Genomic DNA, 25,011 nt, shown 5'->3' with positions numbered 1-25,011 from the left:
TCTGATTGCCGTTTTTTACAACACTGGTCACCCGTGTTAATTGTAGAAGATCGGTTTTCATAGTTTAAAAATCTAAAAGATATTATGTGTTTTAGTTAAAAAGGTAATTACTATGTTGCTTGATGTTATTTCACAAGATTGAGTTTTTTAGTATAAAACATAAAAGAGATAATATATTTTAGTTAAAAACAATAATCAGTTATATAGATAGGCACGTATTTAGGCCCAATACCGACCGATCAAACTTTTGATTTCCGACTTTAATAGTATAGTATAGATTATAATAATATTTTTTTACATGTATGTTGCATGTGTTATTTTTTAGAAAATCGGTTTTTTAATTAAATATCTGAAAAAGATAACGTGTTTTAGTTAAAAAGAGTAGTTGCTATGCTGTCTAATATTATTTTTAGAATTTTGAGTTTTTTTAGTTAGAAAATATAAAAAAGATAATTGTTTTAGTTAAAAAGGATAATTGATTATATAAAAAGGCTCATAATTCGGCCCAAGTACCGACCGACCAAACTTTAAATGTCTCGGCTTTAATAGTATTCGATTTTTTAGTTAGAAATCTGAAAAAGACAACGAGTTTTCGTTAAAAATGATAGTCGCTATGTTGTTCAATGTTATTTTTAAAAATTTGAATTTTTTAGTTAGAAAATATAAAAAAGATAATAGTTTTAGTTAAAAAGGATAATTGATTATATAAAAAGCCCATAATTCGGCCCAAGTACCGACCAACCAAACTTTTAATAATTGATTATATAAAAAGCCCACTTCGGCCCAAGTACCGACCGACCAAACTTTTAATGTTTCGGTTTTAATAGTATTGTATAGATAAGATTTCTATAGTTATTACATATAAATTTAATCAAATGATTTTTAATTTATTTGTGTTTTTATTAAAAAGTTTGTCATTCAGATATTTTAAAAAAATTATCAAATAATATTATTCATTCAGGGTTCAGATTTTTTACTTATTCAGACCAGATATATTATTCATTCATATATTAATTGTTAAGATTTATCAAATGAGCCCTAAGTCTTAAACATATTTTATGGGATAACAAACATTTATCTGAATTATACTATACATAATTCGTAATTAAATTTTAACGTGTAAATATAATTATTTATCAAATCACCAAGAATAAAAAAGTTTATTAAAATATATAAAGGAGTAACTTAAATATATTTCTTTACTATGTAAGCTCGCGGCAGCGGGCACCATCTTATTAGTATAAATATTAGAGTTAAATAAAAATCTAAATGACTTTCAATAAAAAAAATAGATAAATAGATATTATATGGAGTAGTATTCTTATATTATATAATATGCATATTTATAAAAGTAAAGATGGAGTAAATTAAGTATAGAAAAATAAGATCCTATTATTTTGCTAATATGTTTGTATTTAAAATATAAAATAGAAATATATAATTAATAAAATTAAATATAGAATAATGAATTCATAATGGATATTAAATATATTTTATTATTAAATTAAATCTAAAAATAATTATATGCGAAAAAATTAACATAATACTTCTTTACTCCCTCTTAAAATACTACTCTCTTTGTCCCAGCACGTTGTTTACGTCACGGTGTACATGCATTTTGATACTCTTATAAAGTATGACTCAATAACGTTTTTTAATTATTTTTTTGAAAAAAAATAAATATCAAATTTTTATTCTGAAAAAAAATTTAAAAAATATTATAAAACTACACTTTATATTTTATAGATTTTTAAAATGCTTACCAAAAGTATATTATAAAAGTGGAGGCAGAGAAAGTAATGACTTTGACTTTTTGTATGTAACGGTGAGATTAACAAAAAAAACATATATCTACTCATATTTATAAAATTTTCCGTTTTAAATGAAAACATAAATATTAAATTTTTTATTCAGAGAAAAAATTTGAAAACTAATAACCCGCTTGCAACTAATAACCCGCTTGCAAAAACTCCGTACAACACGAGATATAAAGTGAACCCTCCTAACCCCTAACCCTAAAAGTCAGAAGCAGAGTATTCTCAAATCTCAATTTCTCATGACTGCATCGAAAGTTCTAGATGATGACACCCTTAATTACATATATGAAAAATTATATGTGCCAAGAACTACAAAGAAGGAGGACAAGAATTTTGTTCCTCGGCAATACTCCTCCATCAAGAAGTTGATACCTGTTGTTCTTGATCTTATTCAAGTCGATTACAACACCTGGTCTGCTCTTTTCCGCAATGCTGCTCGAGATCATAATCTTCTCCATCATATCGATCCAACCATTCGTGCTCCATCACTTGCTGATAAAACTATAGTCACTAGACGTATTGGTGATGATGACACCATTCCTTGGCGTCGACAAGATGTAGTCCTTCTTACGTGGATTTATGCCACTATTTCCCCCTATTTACTTGCCCGAATAAAATTGCATCGTATTACTAATGCTATGGATGCTTGGACACGTCTCCGGGATATTTGTAAGGAATATAACACCAATGTGCGTAAAAAGAAGAGAAGGTTATTTCACAAGATTCATCTCACTGAAGATTATAACACCAATGTGCGTAAAAAGAAGATTATGAAGGGTGTTGATTTGATAAGCGGTTTACCTGATGATGTGCTGATTTACGTGCTCATCTTAACTGGTGATATGAAATCAGCAGGGAGAACCAGCATTCTTTCCAAGAGGTGGAAACATGTTTGGACTCACCTCATGGATCTAGATTTCAAGATCGATCCTGAAACGATTGCCTCTCTAAGATCAACATCTTATCCCCAACCAGAAATGGAGAAGTTTGTTGAATGGGTTAACCGCGTGATAAGTGCAAACCGAGCTCCATATCTTGATAGCCTAAGAATACATATGCCCCTCAATACTTGTTATGGCGCTCATATTCAAAATTGGGTCCAATTTGTCTTTGTTAAAGAGGTTCACCATTTGGAACTCAACTTTGGACCTGATCATTATGAACGTCATAAAAATTATCCCAGAATCAATTTTTCCGACATCCTTTCCACCAATCGTGCCTTAGTTCGCACTACTGCACTCAAATCTCTTCACTTGGAAACAGTGATTATAGAAGGACCTTTGATCCAATGGGTTTTAACTAATTGTCTTAATCTTCAACGTCTGTCGCTTCACAACTGCAGTATCAGCGCTGATGATGATGCTGCCTCTTCAGAACACTCCCGCGGGGAACTTGCTGTGTCATCCCTTGAGCTGAAACACTTGGAGTTTTGTGGAAGGATGTGGCCTCTTAAATTCCAAATACTCCGTGTATTTGCTCCAAATCTTACTTCCTTTATATTTGGTGAGGCCGATGGTATTGATGTGGAATATGGTAGCATTCCTTCACTTGTGGTTGTGGATGCTATTTTTGTAGGGGTGTATCTTCCTGATTCGGATACCCTATCTGGCATTGCTTCTCAGCTTGAAAAACTGTCGGTTAACTGGCACAAGGTGAGTTCAATACCTGCTATAATGTCATATGTTCTGCTGGTTTCTTAAGTTCATAATAAGTTTATTCTGTACTCTGTGCACAATCTTGATGCTTTTGCACCTTTCTAATTTTGTAGCTCCGCTCTGCATTTAGTGGATTCCCGACTTTTGCTAATCTTCAGCAATTAGAGATAGTTCTTTGGCAACGGGATTATGACCTTATTCTATCGACCTCCTTAATAGAGGCGTGTCCCCTGTTGCACACATTCAAGTTGAAGGTTTAATGCACCTTTTATATTTAATGTTGCTTTTGTTTATTAATTTTGCCATATAATGATTGTATGGTCTCAATTCTTATAAGTTGGATTGTTTTGATTTAAGCTGAACAGTTATCAATTTTTATCGTCTAGTTTTTGATATTGTTTGAATTTTGCACTTTCCCTTATGAAGTTGGCAGGGCAGGCAGTGTTTGACATGAATTTATGTTGGCTTGCAGCTGATGTATCCCGACCAGGCAAGACGAATTTCACCGTCCAATACTCAGCAAATTGTAGCCCCGGACAATGCTCAAGAAAATGCAATACGTTGCCATGAGCAACTGAAGACTGTAGAGTATCGTGGATATGCTGGATGTGCGATTGCTGCAGAGCTTGCCATTTGCCTCGCTCAAAATGCTCCCAATCTTCAAAGGTTTGTTTTTTATACTCGTCGGCCTGAGAAAATAGAAAACCCACGCAGAGTTCGTACCTCTGAATATGAGGATCGAATGACAATGAAGAGGAGTGTCATAGAGCATCTTGCGGAACGAATTCAAGGGACACAAAGTCCTGTTAATGTGGTGATTCTATAATTGATAATGGCCTTGGGGAATTGGTTGTTGTGGGAGCTTGTTTACTCTGCTAGCAATTACTTAACATTTGATTATTGAACTTATCTTTTTCCATGGAATATTAAAATGCTTAAACATCTTCAAATTCAAACAGTTTGCCGCTAGCTGTGACCTCATATTAGCTCACTGTTTTTCTTCATATTGTTTGCACGACATTATAATAGTTGATTCACAAGAGTTAAGTATCAAGCCTGGTGTGACATAGTTTGGTGTAGTTTTGTCTGATTTCTAAATATTATCGTTGTTTACTTTTATTATTATAAAACTGAAAATTTGTATTATGGTTATGTTAACATATATATTATGATAATATATCAGAGAATTCGTTTGGAGAAATCATATAAAAACTGATATCATATTGTTGTTATATTCAGTGAATCAAATGGAACATAATTTCGTAATTACATTTAGTTGTGAGGATTTTATATAAACAATCTAGTAATGATTAGTGAGTTTGTAGTTCTCATCACTAGTTTCCAGATTTATAGTGGAGTAAGCCCTTCTATATATAGGAAATTCCGTGAAAAACTGTTAAAATTGAATTTATATGTAATATCTATAAATTAATAGACTATTAACTACCAAAATATAGAATGAAGCAGGAGATATGAATTTTCCGAAGATGAAGAAGGCAATAAATCTACATATGTTAGTTGTGATCAAAATTTTGTAAAAATATTAATTTTTTCCAATTTCTCAACCCTATTATATACATTATCAGTCTAATTCTACTAGACATGAAATTTTTTTATTTATCTTTCATATAAAAAAATGTAATTATAGCATAAAATCACATAATGCAAACAATCATGCATCTATGCTGCCAGACTCAGTTGGACACTCATGTATTTTGTATTGACCTCCATCCCTATGTTACAATGCCAAACCAAATAAACCTGCGCAAACCATCACAGTGAAACATTTCTTCTGCTTCTGCATAAGCATAATGATCCGTTGGAACAGAAAATCTCAGCCTGCAAGTAAGAAGCCAGAGCAAATTAGACATTAGGCCGCAAGGAGTTGAGGGAGTGGGATGACAAACTATGGAGGCTTTCAGCAAAAATTAACACCTGCTTTGCTAGGAACTTTGTCTTCCATCATTACTGCAGATTGAGAGGCTAGAGGGGGAAGGTTCTAAGATCATGATGCAGTAATCCGCCGTACAAGCAAAATATTGTATTTTTCGAACAAAAAATGACTCTGAAAGCATAATGATCCTTTGCAATATAAAAATGGTATATACACAGTAACCAAAGTGTTTTCGGCAAATAACAAGAATTACCAGTGTAATTTCCTGGTGAAGAATGTATTAGAACGAAATTGCTTCCCTGTAGCATGAACAGCAGACAATAGAATCTATAAATAGATAGATACTCCTCCCATTTTTGATGGCTTTTTACTACCACTGCCCTTCATCACCCTACATTTTAAACTCAGTTTTGTTCCCCACGTGTATTCAAGTTTAAAAAGCACAAAGACTTTGTACGACAGCATTAGATATATACAAACATGGTTTTCAACTGCTGGGTCACAAAACATACCGAAGGATAATGCTTATACTCTAAAACACACAACTATTATGTTCTTTTAATCTCACGAAATCTCATTTCAATTTGAATTTCAAATTCAGAAAGAGTTTTTCACTCTTCGTTCATAGAAGCAGATACATTGATTCTATAGTCTTCTGTCCGCAATTTCATGTTTCATGGATGAGGTCAGGTTCCATAATGTATTTTTTCACGGATTTGTTTGTATAACTTCTTCTGCATGATTGTTCTTTGAATTAGGTCATTCTTAACAATTTTTCGTTCACTGCATTAGTTGATGTTAAGAAAGTGAAGATGTCACCTTCGTAGATATATATTTGTTATGGATATTGTTCTTGGGTAAATTTATGGTTATGGAGTATTTTGTAACATGCTTTTTAAGTGTTTGACAAAATTTCTGACACAGATTCAATAATTATATAACATAATGGTGTGATATTCTGTTTTATGAATTGCAGGTACTTTCTCCTATAGTTCTTGGTACCTTCTCTCTTTGATTTAATTTATAAACGATTCATGTGTATGTATTTATGTAATTATATGAAAGACATTTTAGATTCACATATATGCCAGTTCAATTATGTTTAGGTTTTTTTAGATTCACATAAATGTTCATATTGAAGTTGAGATGAAATTTAAGAATGAATAAGAGTCTCTATATAACACGAGCCCTGTGTTCAATACTGGATCTTCATCAGTATTCTAATGATTTTGGGAATGAGATTCTAAAATTCTAAATACATGTCTTCGACTCCTGCACTTGAGTCCAGGTAACCATAGCGCTCAGTACATTTTATAAATATGGTTTGACATTATGAATTTAAAAGAATGTGTATTTTAGGTGTATCTTACACAGAGACAGTGAGAGAATGTTAATCATGATTTGCCTCTTTTTGGACACTGCTTCTCATAAACTTGGATTTTATTGTTGCTTTAGGAGAAAGGTTATTGTTCAATCTTTGACGATATGTTCATTTAATTCAGGTTAGCATGACATTTAATATATCAGCCAACTTACAGTCACTGTTCACATGAAATACAAAACAGGTTTGGGGTTACAGATATTTAATTTTGTGGTTGTTTTAGTAATCCTGTTTCAAAACTCTGTCACTTTGTCTAGGTTAGGTATAGTAGTTTATTTTGTTTAATTTGTGTCAAGGTGCACAGGGAGACCATTAAACCTAGCATTGACAAATACTGGCTTATCATAACCTTAATATTAAATACTTAGCATTCTCAAGTACGGTCTTTTATTTGATCAGAAAGAGAAAAGACCCCAGCGAAGAACGAAGATGGTATTAAATCCTCGAAAAAGTAATGCACAGTTGTAATGAAATTTTATTTGTCAAAAACTCCTCATTGCATTGCGGGGAAACTGCATGAGTTGTTATCTACGTACTATCTGAAAGTTTTTGGTTGGTACACATGTGTAATCAAGTAATTCTGATGTTAACAAGACTTAGAGTTGCTCAGTATATTAATTTTGAATTTCTGTGCTATTCACCCTCATTTATGAGTTCGAGAAAAGTAAGCGAAAAGCGAATCATATTTACACATTTTATATAACATAAATCTAATGGAAATCTAATGGAGGCATTGTTTGGGCTCTTCACATCTGTCATAAATTACAAATATGTATTTTGATATGGAGCAATTAGCATTTACTGTGCTTTTACTGATATTTAATTTTCCCATTGATACTTACAAATACTAGATCATTTGCAGCTTGCAAACTCTATGGATTACGGATCTGGCTTCTGGGGCTATCAAAGATGTTGTCAAAGGTATAAAATTTGTCTCTTTTTATGGCTGGCATCTGCTTATGTAATGTCAATTTTGAACTGTGTAACTTTTCACATCCCTGAAGGATTTCCAAAAATATGGGAGATATGTGGACCGATGATCCAAAGAAGTCAGCCCTCTTGAATAAGGTGCCAGTAGAATGGTTGCAGCAGCAGGTTGGACCTAACTGTCCACTAGAGGGTGTTTAATATGCGAGTCTAATGTCGTCAGTGGCCACATTTCAGGACCATGTAGTTGTCTGTGATACAGGTTCAATTCATTTATACATTACTCTGTTCTTTTCTTATCACATTGCATGTATCTATGAGTTCTAATAAGAATGTAATTTGAAGTTGGTCAGCGACTGTTAAAACTCGATAAGACATCTAGATCAGTTTCAAACTTCCAGTTCTCAAATTTTGGAATTCTTGGACGACCTTACTGGTGTTCATATTCTTTGGAGAGAGTTTATGCTCTGTAAGTAAAGTTTTTATCGACATTGATCCCCCCCCCCCCCCCCCCCCCCCCCCCCCCCCCCCCCCGAATTTCCTTCTTTTCTCGGTGCCTTTAGCCTAGAAAAGGGTTAATTATCAAGTTAGTCACTAAAGTGGGCCTAATGTATCAAGTTGGTCACTGAACTCAAAACGGTATCAAGATGGTCACTAAAGTCACCATAAGTATCAAACAAGTACCTTAAAAGTCATGTTAGACTCAGTGACTAGCTAGTAGTTAGGTTGTCCTGTTGACATGATTGTTAGGATCTTGTAGTTCTGCTTTTGGTGGTGAGCTTGTTGCCACCCTCTGTTGGACTGCTCCCTCTGTTTTCTTTCTTCCTTTTATAAAATTTTAATTTAGCAAAAAAAAAAAAAAAAGTACCTTGAAATACGAGTTCAAATAATAAAAATATTATTTATAAAATTTTACACATTATTATTAAATGTTACCACAACCAACTACAAGGTTATGATTTCTAGAATTTAAAATAATATATTTATATTTTATTAAGTTTATTTATTATTTATATTTTATTATATAGTTATTTTCTTTGTTTTAATTGAAAATAAATAATAAATAAACTCGATAAAATCTAAATATATTATCATAAATATTAGAAGTCATAACCTTTAACTTGGTTTCGGTAACATTCAAAAATAATGTGTGAAACTTTATAAATAATATTTTTAGTGCTTGAATTCATATTTCAAGATACTTGTTTGATATTTATGGCCACTTCAGTGACTATCTTGATACTGTTTTGAGTTCAGTGACCAACTTGATACATTATGCCCACTTCAGTGACCAACTTGATAATTAACCCGCCTAGAAAATGATAGCTTGCATTAATATCTTATGCTGATATAGAGGATGTCCGTATAACTAATATGTTGTACTCTGCTGCTAGGAATTGTGCATTCTATATGTTATCATTATTAATGTGTGCATAGACTGTAGATCAGCAGCAAGAAGAACGTTTACCTGAGGATCACAAGGGCCAGTGGTACTCCTACAGAAGCTATCAGTGTCCCAGAGGGTAGCTGTAACACCACTTTTGAACTGCGGAAACTGACCCTGAAACTTATTGTTCTGGAGAGAAATGTTGATCAATTTAGGAAGCTCAGTCAAGGAGGGAGTATTCCAGTAAACTGGTTATCCCTGAGCTGTGAATCGAACTGGTTATCCCTGAGCTTAGTACTAATGTGGTCTTTAAATACACAGGTCTAAGGTATCTACTCCAAGTTACTACATATCTTTAAGTTTATCCCTGGTGCATGCTTTAGTTATGATTCCTGATATTTTAGTTTTACATTTTATATATAGTTCTGTTGATCTTTTAAATGCAATCAAAGAAAATCCAAGACATACTAAGTTGTACAGAAATTTTAAGTAAAAGATAGCTATTCCAGAATTTTGTGTGAGCTCCGGAGATGCGAAAGCTATGCCAATTATGGGACTGGGATTAGGAGTTCCTGATCTAACACCATAAGTTATGAATAATATGAAGAAGGTTGTGCTTGACGCGATTGAGCTTGGTTACAGAATGTCAAATCTGTTTGGACAGCAATGTAGGAGGGCCAAAGTCCCGGCCTTACAAAATCAATCATTGTCAGTAATTTCAGTTGCAAGGAGATTGCTGATGTTCTGGCATTTTCCAGGATTCCTTCTGCAATCAATCAAGTAAGCTTGCTTCCATTTCATAGTGTAAATTCCATTTACACCTTTGGTGAAGTATCTTACTTGAGCTATTGATATGGCTTGCTAAGATCAATTGAATCAGAATATCATTTGATAATTTAATATTGCTTAGATTCTTCTATACACCAATATTGTATATTTCTTATATCACAATATCATTTGAATTTGAATTGAAACCCTCAAAGAGTTCTTTTTTCTTCATTCATACAGTTTTATACACTGATTGTGTAGGAATCCCTTCCCCATTCAGTGGATGAGGTTAGTTTATATTCTGATTTTACCTATGTTTCTCTTTATATTACTATGTTCTTTTACATGATTGTTGTCTAAAGAAGATTTTTCCCTCAATTTTTTCTTTGTCTGTGGTAGTTTTATCAAGTTAGAGAGGGGTCTCCTGTTTCTTTTGTTGCTGGTTCTTCAAACAAACATGGAAAGGGTGAGTAATCGATTTGCTTGTGGTTGAATATGATAAATTCTTGCGTCTTCCAACTGCTTGATTAATTACAATTACCCAATGTTGTTATCTCCTTCTTAGGACAATCGACTTCGCCTGATTTGCCAGCGGTGTGCAGGTATTCACAACTTTAAACTCTGTTTTCGCTGTTCTTGGCTATATGTACAGTAGATCTTATATAATTTTATTGCCTGATGCGAACAATTATTCCATATAAATGGTTTGTTTCTGATATTGAGCATCACAAAGCTGCAAAATCCGCACTTATTTTACATTTTTGTGATACTCTAAATTTCAGAGATGTTATATTTACTTATTCAAAGTACATAATTGACATGGGGATTAGTGTGCTGGAACTGATCTCTGAGGCTCTTGGACTTGCTCCCAATTACTTGAAAGATATGGATTGTGCTGAAGGGCTTTTCCGAATTGGTCACTACTATCCTTCATGCCCTGAACCCGAACTTACTCTAGCTACAGGCAACCATTCTGATAGTGGTTTCATTACCATACTTTTGCAAAATCATATTGGCGGCCTCCAAGAGTCCAAGTCATGCATAAGAACCAGTGGGTCGATGTTTCTCCTGTTCGTGGAGCTTTAATCGTCAACATTGGTGACTTCTTACAAGTAAGGCTTCCTTCGTCACTCTATCATGTCATTTGTTACTGTTAAAGAAGTAGTATCCTACTTAGTTCTGCGACATAAATTGGAAATCTGCAATGCTTCATGTTATAAGATGATGAATTTCAGTATCTGTGCAGCTCACAACCAACGACAAATTCAAGAGTGTAAATCACAGAGTGTTGGCACAGAAAATTGGTCCAAGAAAATCTGTGGCAAGTTTCTTTAGAACACACTTTCCAGAAGAAATTGCATTGAGGTCATATGGCCCAATTAAGGAGTTGCTGTCAGAAACAAACTTGTGTTGCTATAGAAACAAACCCGTGTTGCTACAGGGAGACTACTGTTAAGGAGTTGCTGTTCTTTTTTACCTTATAGCATTTGGCTTTGATTCTTTTTTCTAGCTTTATTCAGTTATATGATTTGGTTTGGTTTTTTCCCTCCTTTAACAGATAACTCTAATGTGATAACTAAAGAATGATTGGCTGCTGCATGCAATGATTGTATTGGGAGATTTCGTTCCACAAACATTGTTCTTGAGAAGGTGTTTTTAACATTATACGTTTAATAATAATTATCTACTTGCTTATATTTATTTCTGTTCACCGATCATTTACTCTCATAGGCTAATGTCCGTCTTCCAAGTCTTGGTTTATTCTCATCTGAAAAGAGCAAAAGTAAAACATTGAATCGATCATGTATGTTGCAGGTTATGAACAGGTTTTTCCTAATAAAAGGGAATATATATTGCTTAGTACAATTATTATCCATGTTAATTTAGTACAATTAGTATTTCTTTCTTTTTTATTGTGGAATATTCTGAATTATGTAATAGAAGTAAAAGGAGCAGTGGACCTAATGTAGCAGTGAATGCAGTGCCGTATAGAAGTGAGTGAATTAGTTGGTATTTTTGAAATCAATGAAAAATAAAAACTTTCCTGCAGATGTGTGTGCCTTTTTGTTGCTCTTTCATATATCTACTCAGTTTGAAATTTGAATCTTCTATTTGCAAATCTTCTCTCTTACTTTATCTCTATCACTGCTATCTTTCATCGAGATTTTATTATGTTTGCTCATGTATGTTTATATCTTCTTGCAGGTGTCCAGTCTCTGCAATAACTATGATAATATAACTAGAAGAAATATTCAGGTATCTACTCCAAATTACTACATATCTTGAAGTTTATCCCTGGTGCATGCTTTAGTTATGATTCCTGATATTTTAGTTTTACATTTTATATATAGTTTTGTTGATCTTTTAAATGCAATCAAAGAAAATCCAAGACATACTAAGTTGTACAGAAATTTTAAGTAAAAGATGCCTATTCCAGAAATTTGTTTGAGCTCCGCCGATGCGAAAGCTATGCCAATTATGGGACTGGGATTAGGAGTTCCTGATCTAACACCATAAGTTATGAATAATACGAAGAAAGTTGTGCTTGACGCGATTGAGCTTGGTTACAGGATATCAAATTTGTTTGGACAGCAATGTAGGAGTGCCAAAGTCCCAGCCTTATAAAATCAATCATTCTCAGTAATTTCAGTTGCAAGGAGATTGGTGATGTTCTGCCATTTGCCAGGATTCCTTCTGCAATCAATCAAGTAAGCTTGCTTCCATTTCATAGTGTAAATTCCATTTACACCTTTGGTGATGTATCTTACTTGAGCTATTGATATGGCTTGCTAAGATTAATTGAATCAGAATCCTTACTATAAATAAATTGAAGCTTCCGGAAAAAATTCTCACCGAAATAAATCCCCAATGCAAACAGTGGTCTGAATTCTTAAAGAGTCTTAGGAACTCCACTTCATACTGTGCTATCGGATTTAGTAATAATTTAATTGTTTTCATAATTGAAGTTTGTAGGCTGTTGATGTTGAAAGATGTTGCTATTATTCTCCTCAAATGAAGTATACAACTGCTTTCAAGACAAATTTATGACTACTAATTTTTTGTTAGGAAATGATCTACAGCCTAACAGGCCTTACAAAATCAATCGTTAAGGACAAGGTTTCTAAGGATCCTAACAAGCCTAAGAGTCCTGCAACTGCTTTTTTCATTTTCATGTACGTGACTTTTCAGCATTGCTATCCAGCTTTCTGTTTACTGTTCTTTTGATGTGTATGGTTCAAGTCAACTTGTGCTTGCTGCAGGGATACTTTTTGAGCTGAGTTTGAGGAAAATAATCCTGGAAATGTAAATCAGCCTGTTGGTGCTGTAAGTAACTGGTTTCTATTGTTGTAACTCTGACTGTTGCGTTTATAATTATTACTAATTGAATTTTAAACAGGCTCTAAAGCTGGGGGTGAGAAATGGAAGTCGATGTCACAGGCTGTATGTATTTCCGTGTTTGTTTCTTCGTTAATGTATATGTCGATTGATTGCACTCATGTCACAGGCCTTACGTATTTCTGTTTTTGTTTCTTAGTTAGTGTCTACAATAATTGATTGCATTGGTCTGTTTTGTTTATCTATTCAGTTGTGACTTGTGAGTTCCTTCCATTTTTAACAACAAGCATTAGTGTGTGTTAACACTTAACATGGTATTTTTATCTCTTTACTTTATAAATCCTGTTGCCTTTTTGGCTACAAAATGTCCCTCTACATTCTTGCTTATTTCTGTTTACTGTCACTTGACTCGAGAGATTTATACGGTGTTGACTACACTACGTTTACTAATTTTGTTGAGCTTCTAAGAGAAGCTGCTGCTTCCCCCAAAAACAACCCATTCCATTTCATTCTAAAATTCAAAAGAAATTTTACTCTCTCTCCGGCCATTCTTTGCTTATTTCTGAATTTCAAATTCAATTTCAGATTCAAATCCCAATGTTGTCATTTTAGGTATTTTTAATTCTTTTTGTGGCTATTTCTTTTATTCTTTAACTGCAGGCCTTATCTAATTGAGTTGATAGGCTAATAGATTTAATCAATTTAAATGTGACATGTTTTTCAACATCCATCAGTGATAAAGAACCATAAAGTGATAGCCTTTTGAAAGAAAAAAAAAGAAAGATTTTACCATAGATATTTCCACAATGAAGTTTAGATATTGCAGCAAGAATGTAGTGAAATCCCTGAAAGCTTTCATTCTGACTGGAATCGTGTAAGAAAATTTTAAAACTGAATCAGAGGAATTGCTGCTGAAGTTTTATCTTTTTAGCTCGCTTAATTTCTAAAGTTTTATGAAAGACAGAGCTAGCACAGGAGTCCAATGTGATTGAGGATACTTTGAAATTATTATTGGTGTCTTTGTTTGGTACTTTAAGGAATTGATTTCTTATTTGCAGTTTTTAATGGGAGGAAAAAGTTGGACATCAAGTACCGGCTCAAATAAACCGTTAGCTTTGTAAAGTAGATCTTCAGTTTTTTAGACATTTTTAGTTATTGTATGCATTTTGCTTAGAAGATACAAAGTTGCACCATTTGGGTGCCTCAGATTAAGATACTAAATCATGAGTCCGTCATTGCATTGTTGAATTCGTCAAGTTTTAGTTCAGTAGTTTTATTCTCTAATTTTCAGATCTTTTTGTTATTTACTTCAGGCTGTTGCAACAAAAGACCAAGAGACCAGTGTGGTGACTGAGTATGTTTAAAAATTCGGATGCTTGGAAAGTCAATCATATTGATAAACGATGATAGTATATCTGAATTGAACTTCTATTTCATATTTAAATTGATATTTTAAATTCAATGTATCAAGTCAATAATAGAAATCAATAGTTTAAGAGCCCATTTTTTTACTTCTAAACAGAGCTGAATAAGGTGCTGACCGAAAAATCTCATTCAACTTGTTTGGGGACGCACTTGTTGCGGCTGGCCGGATCTTAACTTGTGCTGACCCGCACATATCAAAAACTTTGGCGGAACGAATCATGCATATATATACCACCTTGAAATCAATCATTATATCATATTTAAGAATTTTAAATATATTTTATATTAAGTACTTATAAGATTTCTATAGTTATTACATATAAATTTAATCAAATGATTTTTAATTTATTTGTGTTTTTATTAAAAAGTTTGTCATTCAGATATTTTAAAAAATTATCAAATAATATTATTCATTCAGGGTTCAGATTTTTTACTTATTCAGACCAGTAGATATATTATTCATTCATATATTAATTGTTAAGATTTATCAAATGAGCCCTAAGTCTTAAACATATTTTATAGGATAACAAACATTTATCTTTCGCTAAGTTGGGTACCCTTAAGCTAAATGTGGATGCATCTGTTAAGCAAGGCCAGAATTCTTTCGCTACAGGAATGGTGCTTAGGAATCATGAAGGACACTATATCTCAGGGAAGACATCGAGATTTCAGGGCTCTTCGAGTGTTGTAGAAGCAGAGATAGTGGCCATTTATGAAGGACTGAAATGGGCAGAAGATCTGCGCGTGACTGAAGTAGTTGTTGAGAGTGATTTGCTTCTTGGAGTTACTGCTGTAAACAAGGACTTCCTGAACTACATGGAGCTGGGAACTTTAGTGCAGCAATGCAAGGATCTGCTTAGAAATCGAGGTGATATCTCGGTTAATTTTATTAGAAAACAAGCAAATAAAGTAGCTCATGATTTGGCTAAAATTTCATGTGTACCTAATAGTTATGTTGTTATCTCGTCTCCTCCATCCTATTTGTTGGAGACAATCTTGTCGGATGCTTGATTATTGAATGAAATCAACCTTTTATTTCAAAAAAAAAAACATTTATCTGAATTATACTATACATAATTCGTAATTAAATTTTAACGTGTAAATATAATTACTTATCAAATCACCAAAAATAAAAAAATTTATTAAAATATATAAAGGAGTAACTAAAATATATTTCTTTACTATGTAAGCTCGCGGCAGCGGGCACCGTCCTATTAGTATAAATATTAGAGTTAAATAAAAATCTAAATGACTTTCAATAAAAAAAATAGATAAATAGATATTATATGGAGTAGTATTCTTATATTTTATAATATGTATATTTATAAAAGTAAAGATAGAGTTCATGAAGTATAGAAAAATAAGATCCTATTATTTTGCTAATATGTTTGTATTTAAAATATAAAATAGAAATATATAACTAATAAAATTAAATATAGAATAATGAATTCATAATGGATATTAAATATATTTTATTATTAAATTAAATCTAAAAATAATTATATGCGAAAAAATTAACATAATACTTCTTTACTCCCTCCTAAAATACTACTCTCTTTGTCCCAGCACGTTGTTTACGTCACGGTGTACATGCATTTTGATACTCTTATAAAGTATGACTCAATAACGTTTTCTAATTATTTTTTTGAAAAAAAATAAATATCAAATTTTTATTCTGAAATTTTTTTAAAAAAAATATTATAAAACTACACTTTATATTTTATAGATTTTCAAAATGCTTGCCAAAAGTATATTATAAAAGTGGAGGCAGAGGAAGTAATGACTTTGACTTTTTGTATGTAATGGTGAGATTAACAAAAAAAAACATATATCTACTCATATTTTTAAAATTTTCCGTTTTTAATGAAAATATAAATATTAAATTTTTTAGTCAGAGAAAAAATTTGAAAACTAATAACCCGCTTGCAACTAATAACCCGCTTGCAGAAACTCCGTGCAAGGTGCAACACGAGATATAAAGTGAACCCTCCTAACCCCTAACCCTAAAAGTCAGAAGCAGAGTATTCTCAAATGAGTCAGGATCCTCTGTCCCCTTATCTGTATCCCCTAATATGTCCCGTTTATTCTATTGGTCAGTTCTTAACACGTCATCTATAAATTTTCCTTTATCCTTTCGTCTCTATTCTTTCTTCGATAGTTTCATCAGAATTTAAAGTCTGTTTATTTTTTTCAAATTTATATAACATATGTCTTAATTATAAAATATTCTTTTCATATAGTATATAATCAACTAAAAATATTTTTAATATGATATCATATAGTATATTTTATTTTATATTTTCTATATTAAATAGTTAAATAAAATTTTGAAAATAAATTTTTAATATGGTTAAATTAAAAAGCAAAAAAAATACTTTTATAACAAAGATTATATTAAAATATAGAAATATTTTTTATTTAATATTTAATCTACTAAAATTAAATTTTTGTATAATGACTTTTTTCCTAAAAAGCAAATATATTGATATATGAAGAAATTCACCAGTACATTTGAGAGAGCAATTATTACTAAATTTTTTGATAAAAAAAATGTACATACTGAAGTTAATATATTACGTAAAAAAAATTAGTGAGAAAATATAAAATTGACTTTTATAATATAAAATATTAAAAATATGTTTTCAAAAAATTATTTAACTATTTAATATAAAAAATACAAAATAAAATATATACTATATGATATCATATGAAAAATATTTTTAGTTGATTATGTACTATGAAAAGAATATTTAATAATTAAAACATATGTTGTATAAATTGAAAAAAATTAACAGATTTTAAACTCTCATGAAAAAAGAATAGAGACCAAAGAATATAAGAGAAATCATAGGCCACGTGTTAAGAACTAACCAATAGAAGAAAGGGGACATAGTAGGAGATACAATTAAGGGGACAGAAGATCCGGACTCTTCTCAAATCTCAATTTCTCATGACTGCATCGAAAGTTCTAGACCGGGACACCCTTAATTACATACATGAAAAGTTATATGCACCAAGAATTAAAAAGAAGGAGGACAAGAATTTTGTTCCTCGGCAATACTCCTCCATTAAGAAGCTAATTCCTGTTGTTCTTGATCTTATTCAAGTCGATTACAACACCTGGTCTACTCTTTTCCGCAACACTGCTCGAGATCATAATCTTCTCCATCATATCGATCCAACCATTCCTGCTCCATCACTTGCTGATAAAACTATAGTCACTAGACGTATTGGTGATGATGACACCATTCCTTGGCGTCGACAAAATGCAGTCCTTCTTACGTGGATTTATGCCACTATTTCCCCCTATTTACTTGCCCGAATAAAATTGCATCGTATTACTAATGCTATGGATGCTTGGGCACGTCTCCGAGATGTCTGTCAGGAATATAAAACATATGTGAGTAAAAAGAAGAGAAGGCTGTTTCACAAGACTGATCTCACTGAAGACTATGATCTTGGTGTTGATTTGATAAGCGGTTTACCTGATGATGTGCTGATTTACGTGCTCATCTTAACTGGTGATATGAAAACAGCAGGGAGAACCAGCATTCTTTCCAAGAGGTGGAAACATGTTTGGACTCACCTCATGGATCTAGATTTCAAGATCGATCCTGAAACGATTGCCTCTCTAAGATCAACATCTTATCCCCAACCTGAAATGGAGAAGTTTGTTGAATGGGTTAACCGCGTGATAAGTGCAAACCGAGCTCCATATCTTGATAGCCTTAGAATACATATGCCCCTCAATACTTGTTATGGCCCTCATATTCAAAATTGGGTCCAATTTGTCTTTGTTAAAGAGGTTCACCATTTGGAACTCAACTTTGGACCTGATCATTATGAACGTCATAAAAATTATCCCAGAATCAATTTTTCCGACATCCTTTCCACCAATCGTGCCTTAGTTCGCACTACTGCACTCAAATCTCTTCACTTGGAAACAGTGATTATAGAAGGACCTTTGATCCAATGGGTTTTAACTAATTGTCTTAATCTTCAACGTCTGTCGCTTCACAACTGCAGTATCAGCGCTGATGATGATGATGCTGCCTATTCAGAACACTCCCGCGGGGAACTTGCTGTGTCATCCCTTGAGCTGAAACACTTGGAGTTCTGTGGAAGGATGTGGCCTCTTAAGTTCCAAATACTCCGTGTATTTGCTCCAAATCTTACTTCCTTTATATTTGGTGAGGCCGATGGTATTGATGTGGAATATGGTAGCATTCCATCACTTGTGGATGCTACTTTTTTAGGGTGGTATCTTCCTCATTCGGATACCCTATCTCGCATGGCTTCTCAGCTTGAAAAACTGTCGGTTAACTGGGACAAGGTTAGTTCAATACCTGCTATAATGTCATATGTTCTGCTGGTTTCTTAAATTCATAATAAGTTTATTGTGTACTTTGTGCACAATCTTGATGCTTTTGCACCTTTCTAATTATGCAGCTCCGCTCTGCATTTAGTGGATTCCCGACTTTTGTTAATCTTCAGCAATTAGAGATAGTTCTTTGGCAACGGGATTATGACCTTATTCTATCGACCTCCTTAATAGAGGCGTGTCCCCTGTTGCACACATTCAAGTTGAAGGTTTAATGCACCTTTTATATCCAGTTTTACTTTTGAATATTAATTTTGCCATATAATGATTGTATGGTGTCAATTCTTATAAGTTGGATTGTTTTTATTTAAGTTGAACAGTTGTCAGTTTTTATGTTCTACTTTTTAATATTGTTGGAATTTCGCACTTTCCCTTATGAAGTTGGCAGGACAGGCAGTGTTTGACATGAATTTATGTTGGTTTGCAGCTGATGTATCACGACCAGGCAAGGCGAATTTCACGGTCCAATACTCAGCAAATTGTAGCCCCGGACAATGCTCAAGAAAATGCAATACGTTGCCATGAGCAACTGAAGACTGTGGAGTACCGCGGATATGCTGGATGTGCGATTGCTGCAGAGCTTGCCATTTGCCTCGCTCAACATGCTCCCAATCTTCAGAGGTTTGTTTTTTATACTCGTCGGCCTGAGAAAATAGAAAATCCACGCAGAGTTTGTACCTCTGAATGTGAGGATCGAATGACAATGAAGAGGAGTGTCATAGAGCATCTTGCGGAACGAATTCAAGGAACAAAAAGTCGTGTTAATGTGGTGATTCTATAATTGATAATGGCCTGGGGAATTGGTTGTTGTGGGAGCTTGTTTACTCTGCTTAGCACAACTTTAGTGTTTTTCATGTATTACGTAGTTGAGCTAGCAATTACTTAACATTTGATTATTGAACTTATCTTTTTCCATGGAATATTAAAATGCTTAAACATCTTCAAATTCAAACAGTTTGCCGCTGTGACCATGTAGGCAACATTTTCTTCTGCATAAGCATAATGACCATGTAGGCTTTCAGGAAAAGTTAACACCTGCATTGCTACTTTTTCTGTAAAATTCATTTTCGGAACTTTGTCTTCCATATCATTATTATTGATTGGAAGGCTAGAGATGGAAGGTTTTAAAATCATGATGCAGTAATCCAGTTAAGAAAATGGAGTTCTCGGTGACTATGATGAGGGATCTTTGTGATGTGAAGCATCACCGTATGATATGATTCTTGGATCGAGTTTGTAGCCTTATAAGAGACCACAAGTTCCAGTGAAAACAAATGCCGATGAGGACATGAAAACAGAGACTCCATATAAGAGACCTCAGGTTCCGGAAACAAATGCCGATAAGGACATACAAACATGGGGTGAAGCATCATGCTATCTACAATGCTATCTAAAAAGTTCAGTAGATATTGAACTTTTTTCATTTAACTTTCAAATAGAAAAATGTAATTATATCACAGAATCACATAATGAAAATATCATGCTATCTACAATGCCAGACTCAGTAGGACACTCATGTATTTTGTGTTGAGCTCCATCTCTCTGTTAAACCAAATAAACGTTTACAATTCAACATACATGAAGCTTATGGTGGAAAAATAGCCGCATTAAACTCAGAGCTACTAATTCAACTGGGTGCATACAGGAAATCTCAGACGAATTAAAATTTTGTGCCTGATTCTACAATCAAATATATGCCATTTATATTTTCTGAAAGAGCACACTTTAATTCCAGCAGTTCTGGTAGCATATTCAACATTCGGAATTAAGCCCATCATTTTGAACTTTGTCCCTGTATTTTAATTTTATTTTTATCCCTAAATCTTTTTAATTTATTTCCTCCCTCGTAACAGAGTAAAATGTGCCCGTAAATTATTCTATTTTTCTCTTTATCTCATTTGTGTGAGTATAAGCAGTTTGACGTCTGGACCTATTCTATGACATTGTTTGGTATTGTTGTTTCAAATAACACACAATTTTTGTTAAAAAGACAGATTAAAAATTCTTTCATAAATCTAAAAGCAGTTTTTCTGAATATTTTCTTTGAAGTTGCTTTTAGGGAAAATAAGTGCTCCCATACTTTTGGAAAAAATTATTTTCAGTTTTTGCAGAAATCTGTCTTAGATTTTAATATCAAATTTTATCAAAAACAATATTTCCTTATATTATAACTTAAAAAGTAGTGCTAGAGCACAAAATTGTGTACAGAAAATCTGTATATGATGGATTTTAATTAGATTTGTTGATATAAATAAGGGCTAATTTCAATTAAAACCCATCACATGTCATTATCTACAAAATTTTGTACACATCAGTATCTAGACGGTACCAATTAGACTCGTGACAGAAGCAAAAAATAGTCTTCTCGTTAATTATGTTACTACCTCAGCCCTTTTTAAGCTGTTATTTTGACTTTTACACGTATTTAATGTGATTAAAAAACATATTTTCACCTATTATTTTTAAAAGATAAAATCTAAATTTCATAAAAAAAAATTTTAAAAATAATAAATTAAATTTTTATTTTTATGTACCTTAAATTGAGTGTAAAAAGTCAGAATGAAACTAAAAAGGACAGATAGAGTACTCCCTCGATATTGGTCGTTTGACTTTTCGGTACATATTTCTAAATCTTTTGACCGTATATCTAAAATTATTATTTTTAAAATTTTTTTCTAAAATATAATATTAATTATATATTTTTATTCAAAAAATAAATTATAAAAATAATAATTTTAATTGTACGATAAAAAAATTTAGAATTGTGTGTCAAAAAGTCGAGTATTTAGTAACAGTTCTGATAGAAACTGACGTTAAATTGTTCTCATTTGGATCTTGGCCAATTTAAGCTTAATATGAACTTTGGAAGTCTAATAGTTGTATCTAATTGAAATTTTAAGAAATTTATATTGTGAAATAGCTCAAAAAAATGTATCAAAAATTTTGTGATATTTAATTAGAATTAAAAATTAAAATATAAAATTTGATGTTTTTCAATCCTGATTTTAAATTATGATCCAAAATCAAATGATATTCAATATAAATTATAAATTATTTAGCTAAAGTCCGATCATATTCAAATTATAACCCGCTTGCCAGAACTCCAAGCTGCACGAATAAATAAAGCGAACCCTAACCCCTAACCCTAGAAATCAGAAACAGAGTATCCTCAAATCTCAATTTCTCATGGCTTCATCGAAAGTTCTAGACCTGGACTCCCTTGCCTACATCAATGAAAAGTTATATGTCCCAAGAATTAAAAAGATGGATGACATGAATTTTGTTCCTCGGCAATACTCCTCCATCAAGAAGTTGATACCTGTTGTTCTTGATCTTATTCAAGTCAATTACAACACCTGGTGTTCTGTTTTCAACAATGCTGCTCGAGATCATAATCTTCTCCATCATATCGATCCAACCATTCCTGCTCCATCACTTGCTGATAAAACTATAGTCACTAGACGTATTGGTGATGATGACACCATTCCTTGGCGTCGACAAAATGCAGTCCTTCTTACGTGGATTTATGCCACTATTTCCCCCTATTTACTTGCCCGAATAAAATTGCATCGTATTACTAGTGCTATGGATGCTTGGGCACATCTCCGAGATATTTGTCAAGAATATAACACCAATGTGATTAAAAAGAAGAGAAGGCTGTTTCACAAGGTTAATCTCGCTGAAGATTATGATCATGGTGTTGATTTGATAAGCGGTTTACCTGATGATGTACTGATTCACGTGCTGATCCTAATGGGTGATATGAAAACAGCTGGGAGAACCAGCATTCTGTCGAAGAGGTGGAAACATGTTTGGACTCACCTCATGGATCTAGATTTCAGGAACGATCCTGAAACTATTGCCTCTTTAAGATTAACATCTTATCCCCAACCTGAAATGGAGAAGTTTGTTGAATGGGTTAACGGCGTGATAAGTGCAAACCGAGCTCCATATCTTGATAGCCTCAGAATACATATGCCCCTCAGTACTTGTTATGGCGCTCATATTCACAATTGGGTCCAATTTGCCTTTGCTAAAGAGGTTCACCATTTGGAACTCAACTTTGGACCTCATCATTATGGACATCGTAAAAATTATCCCAGAATCAATTTTTCCGACATCCTTTCCACCAATCGTGCCTTAATTCTCAGTACTGCACTCAAATCTCTTCACTTGGAAACAGTGATTATAGAAGGACCTTTGATCCAATGGGTTTTAACTAATTGTCTGAATCTTCAACGTCTGTCGGTTCACGACTGTAGGGCTAGCACTGATTATTATAATGATGATGCCTCTTCAGAACACTCCCGGGAACTTGTTGTGTCATCCCCTGAGCTGAAACACTTGGAGTTTTTCCGAAGCTTGTGGCCTCTTAACTTCCAAATACTCCGTGTATTTGCTCCAAATCTTACTTCCTTTATAAATGGTGAGGCTAATATTGATGTGGAATATCGTAGCATTCCTTCACTTGTGGATGCTACTTTTGTAGGGGCGTATCTTCCTGATTCAGATACCCTATCTGGCATGGCTTCTCAGCTTGAAAAACTGTCAGTTAACTGGTACAAGGTTAGTTTAATACCTTCTATAATGTCATATGTTCTGCTGGTTTCTTAAATTCATAATAAGTTTATTCTGTACTTTGTGCACAATCTTGATGCTTTTGCACCTTTCTAATTTTGTAGCTCCGCTCTGCATTTAGTGGATTCCCGACTTTTCCTAATCTTCAGCAATTAGAGATAGTTCTTTGGCAACAGGATTATGACCTTATTCTATCGACCTCCTTAATAGAGGCATGTCCCCTGTTGCACACATTCAAGTTGAAGGTTTAATGCACCTTTTATATTTAATTTTACTTTTTTTTATTAATTTTGCCATGTAATGATTGTATGGTCTCAATTCTTATAAGTTGGATTGTTTTGATATAAGTTGGCAGGGCAGGCAGTGTTTGACATGAATTTATGTTGGTTTGCAGCTGATGTATCACGACCAGGCAAGACGAATTTCGCCGTCCAATCCTCAGCAAATTGTAGCCCCGGACAATGCTCAAGAAAATGCAATACGTTGCCACGAGCAACTTAAGACTGTAGAGTATCGTGGATATGCTGGATGTGCGATTGCTGCAGAGCTTGCCATTTGCCTCGCTCAACATGCTCCCAATCTTCAGAGGTTTGTTTTTTATACTCGTCGGCCTGAGACCATAGAAAACCCACGCGCAGTTTGGACCTCTGAATATGAGGATCGAATGAGAATTGAGAGGAGTGTCCTAGAGGATCTTGTGGAACGAATTCAAGAAACCCAAATTCGTGTTAATGTAGTGATCCTATAATTTATCATGGCGTTGGGGGTTGGTTATTGTGGGAACTTTTGCTTAATATAACTTGTTTACTCTGCTTAGCACAACTTAAGTGTTTTTCATATATTACGTGGTCCAGCTAGCAATTTACTTAAGATTTGATTATTTACGGGTTAAAAGTTATTATCGTCTTCTATGGAATATTTGATACAAACCTGTCTGCCTGATGAAGAAAAATAGTTTTGGATTCTGTTTAATATACTTGTTCAACTTCATTTCTTATATATTTTCTTTTTCCTCACTTTTATATGGCTAGACCAGAGAACTCCTCTATAGATCGATTTATTCATATATTGAGCTTCTGCTATAAACATAAGTAGGCACATCTTTTACATTGGACGTGAGCTGAATATAAAAATGCTTAAAGATCTTCAAGTTCAAACAGTTTGCAGTTGTCTGACTAGTTAAGATAGAGTAATCCAAGCAGTACCTGTTTAGAATGTGTGTATCAAGATTGATTTTGATGACTTTAAGAACACACATTTCTTCAGAAGACTTTTATGAGCATGATTATTCTTTTAAACAAAAAATTTGAGTATGGAGCTTAAAATTTGAGATGTGAAGCGTCGCCATATGATTCTTAAACCAAGCTTGTAGCCTTATAAGAGACCACAAATTCCGATGAAAACAAATGCTGATACACCATATAAGAGACCACAAGTTCCGGTGAAAATAAATGCTTATAAG

At 33.2% G+C, this 25,011-nt stretch overlaps 1 protein-coding gene, 1 long non-coding RNA gene and 1 pseudogene across 3 annotated transcripts; all 3 read left to right on the top strand.

Moving 5' to 3' along the window:
• Positions 1-5,677: 5,677 nt before the first annotated feature.
• On the top strand, positions 5,678-8,137 carry LOC135150771 (uncharacterized). Of its 2 annotated transcripts, none has more exons than XR_010289026.1 (3): positions 5,678-6,051; positions 6,869-6,931; positions 7,610-8,137. It is a non-coding gene; the product is annotated as an uncharacterized LOC135150771 (long non-coding RNA). The 2 variants fall into 2 exon arrangements; XR_010289027.1 differs by lacking the exon at positions 5,678-6,051 and adding an exon at positions 6,288-6,364.
• A 1,516-nt stretch (positions 8,138-9,653) lies between these two features.
• LOC135149948 (deacetoxyvindoline 4-hydroxylase-like) lies at positions 9,654-14,472 on the top strand (annotated as a pseudogene).
• A 7,601-nt stretch (positions 14,473-22,073) lies between these two features.
• Positions 22,074-24,556, top strand: LOC108197704 (putative FBD-associated F-box protein At5g56560). Its single transcript, XM_064087832.1, has 3 exons — positions 22,074-23,537; positions 23,654-23,794; positions 23,944-24,556. The coding sequence occupies exons 1-3, from the start codon at positions 22,158-22,160 to the stop codon at positions 24,295-24,297; spliced, it is 1,875 nt and encodes a 624-aa protein (XP_063943902.1). The 5' UTR covers positions 22,074-22,157; the 3' UTR covers positions 24,298-24,556.
• Positions 24,557-25,011: the final 455 nt, after the last annotated feature.

This window comes from Daucus carota, chromosome 1, assembly GCF_001625215.2.
Source record: "Daucus carota subsp. sativus chromosome 1, DH1 v3.0, whole genome shotgun sequence".
Classification (NCBI taxonomy): domain Eukaryota; kingdom Viridiplantae; phylum Streptophyta; class Magnoliopsida; order Apiales; family Apiaceae; genus Daucus; species Daucus carota.
The sequence above is the reverse complement of the archived record's forward strand: the minus strand, read 5'-3'. Positions and strand labels throughout refer to the sequence as shown.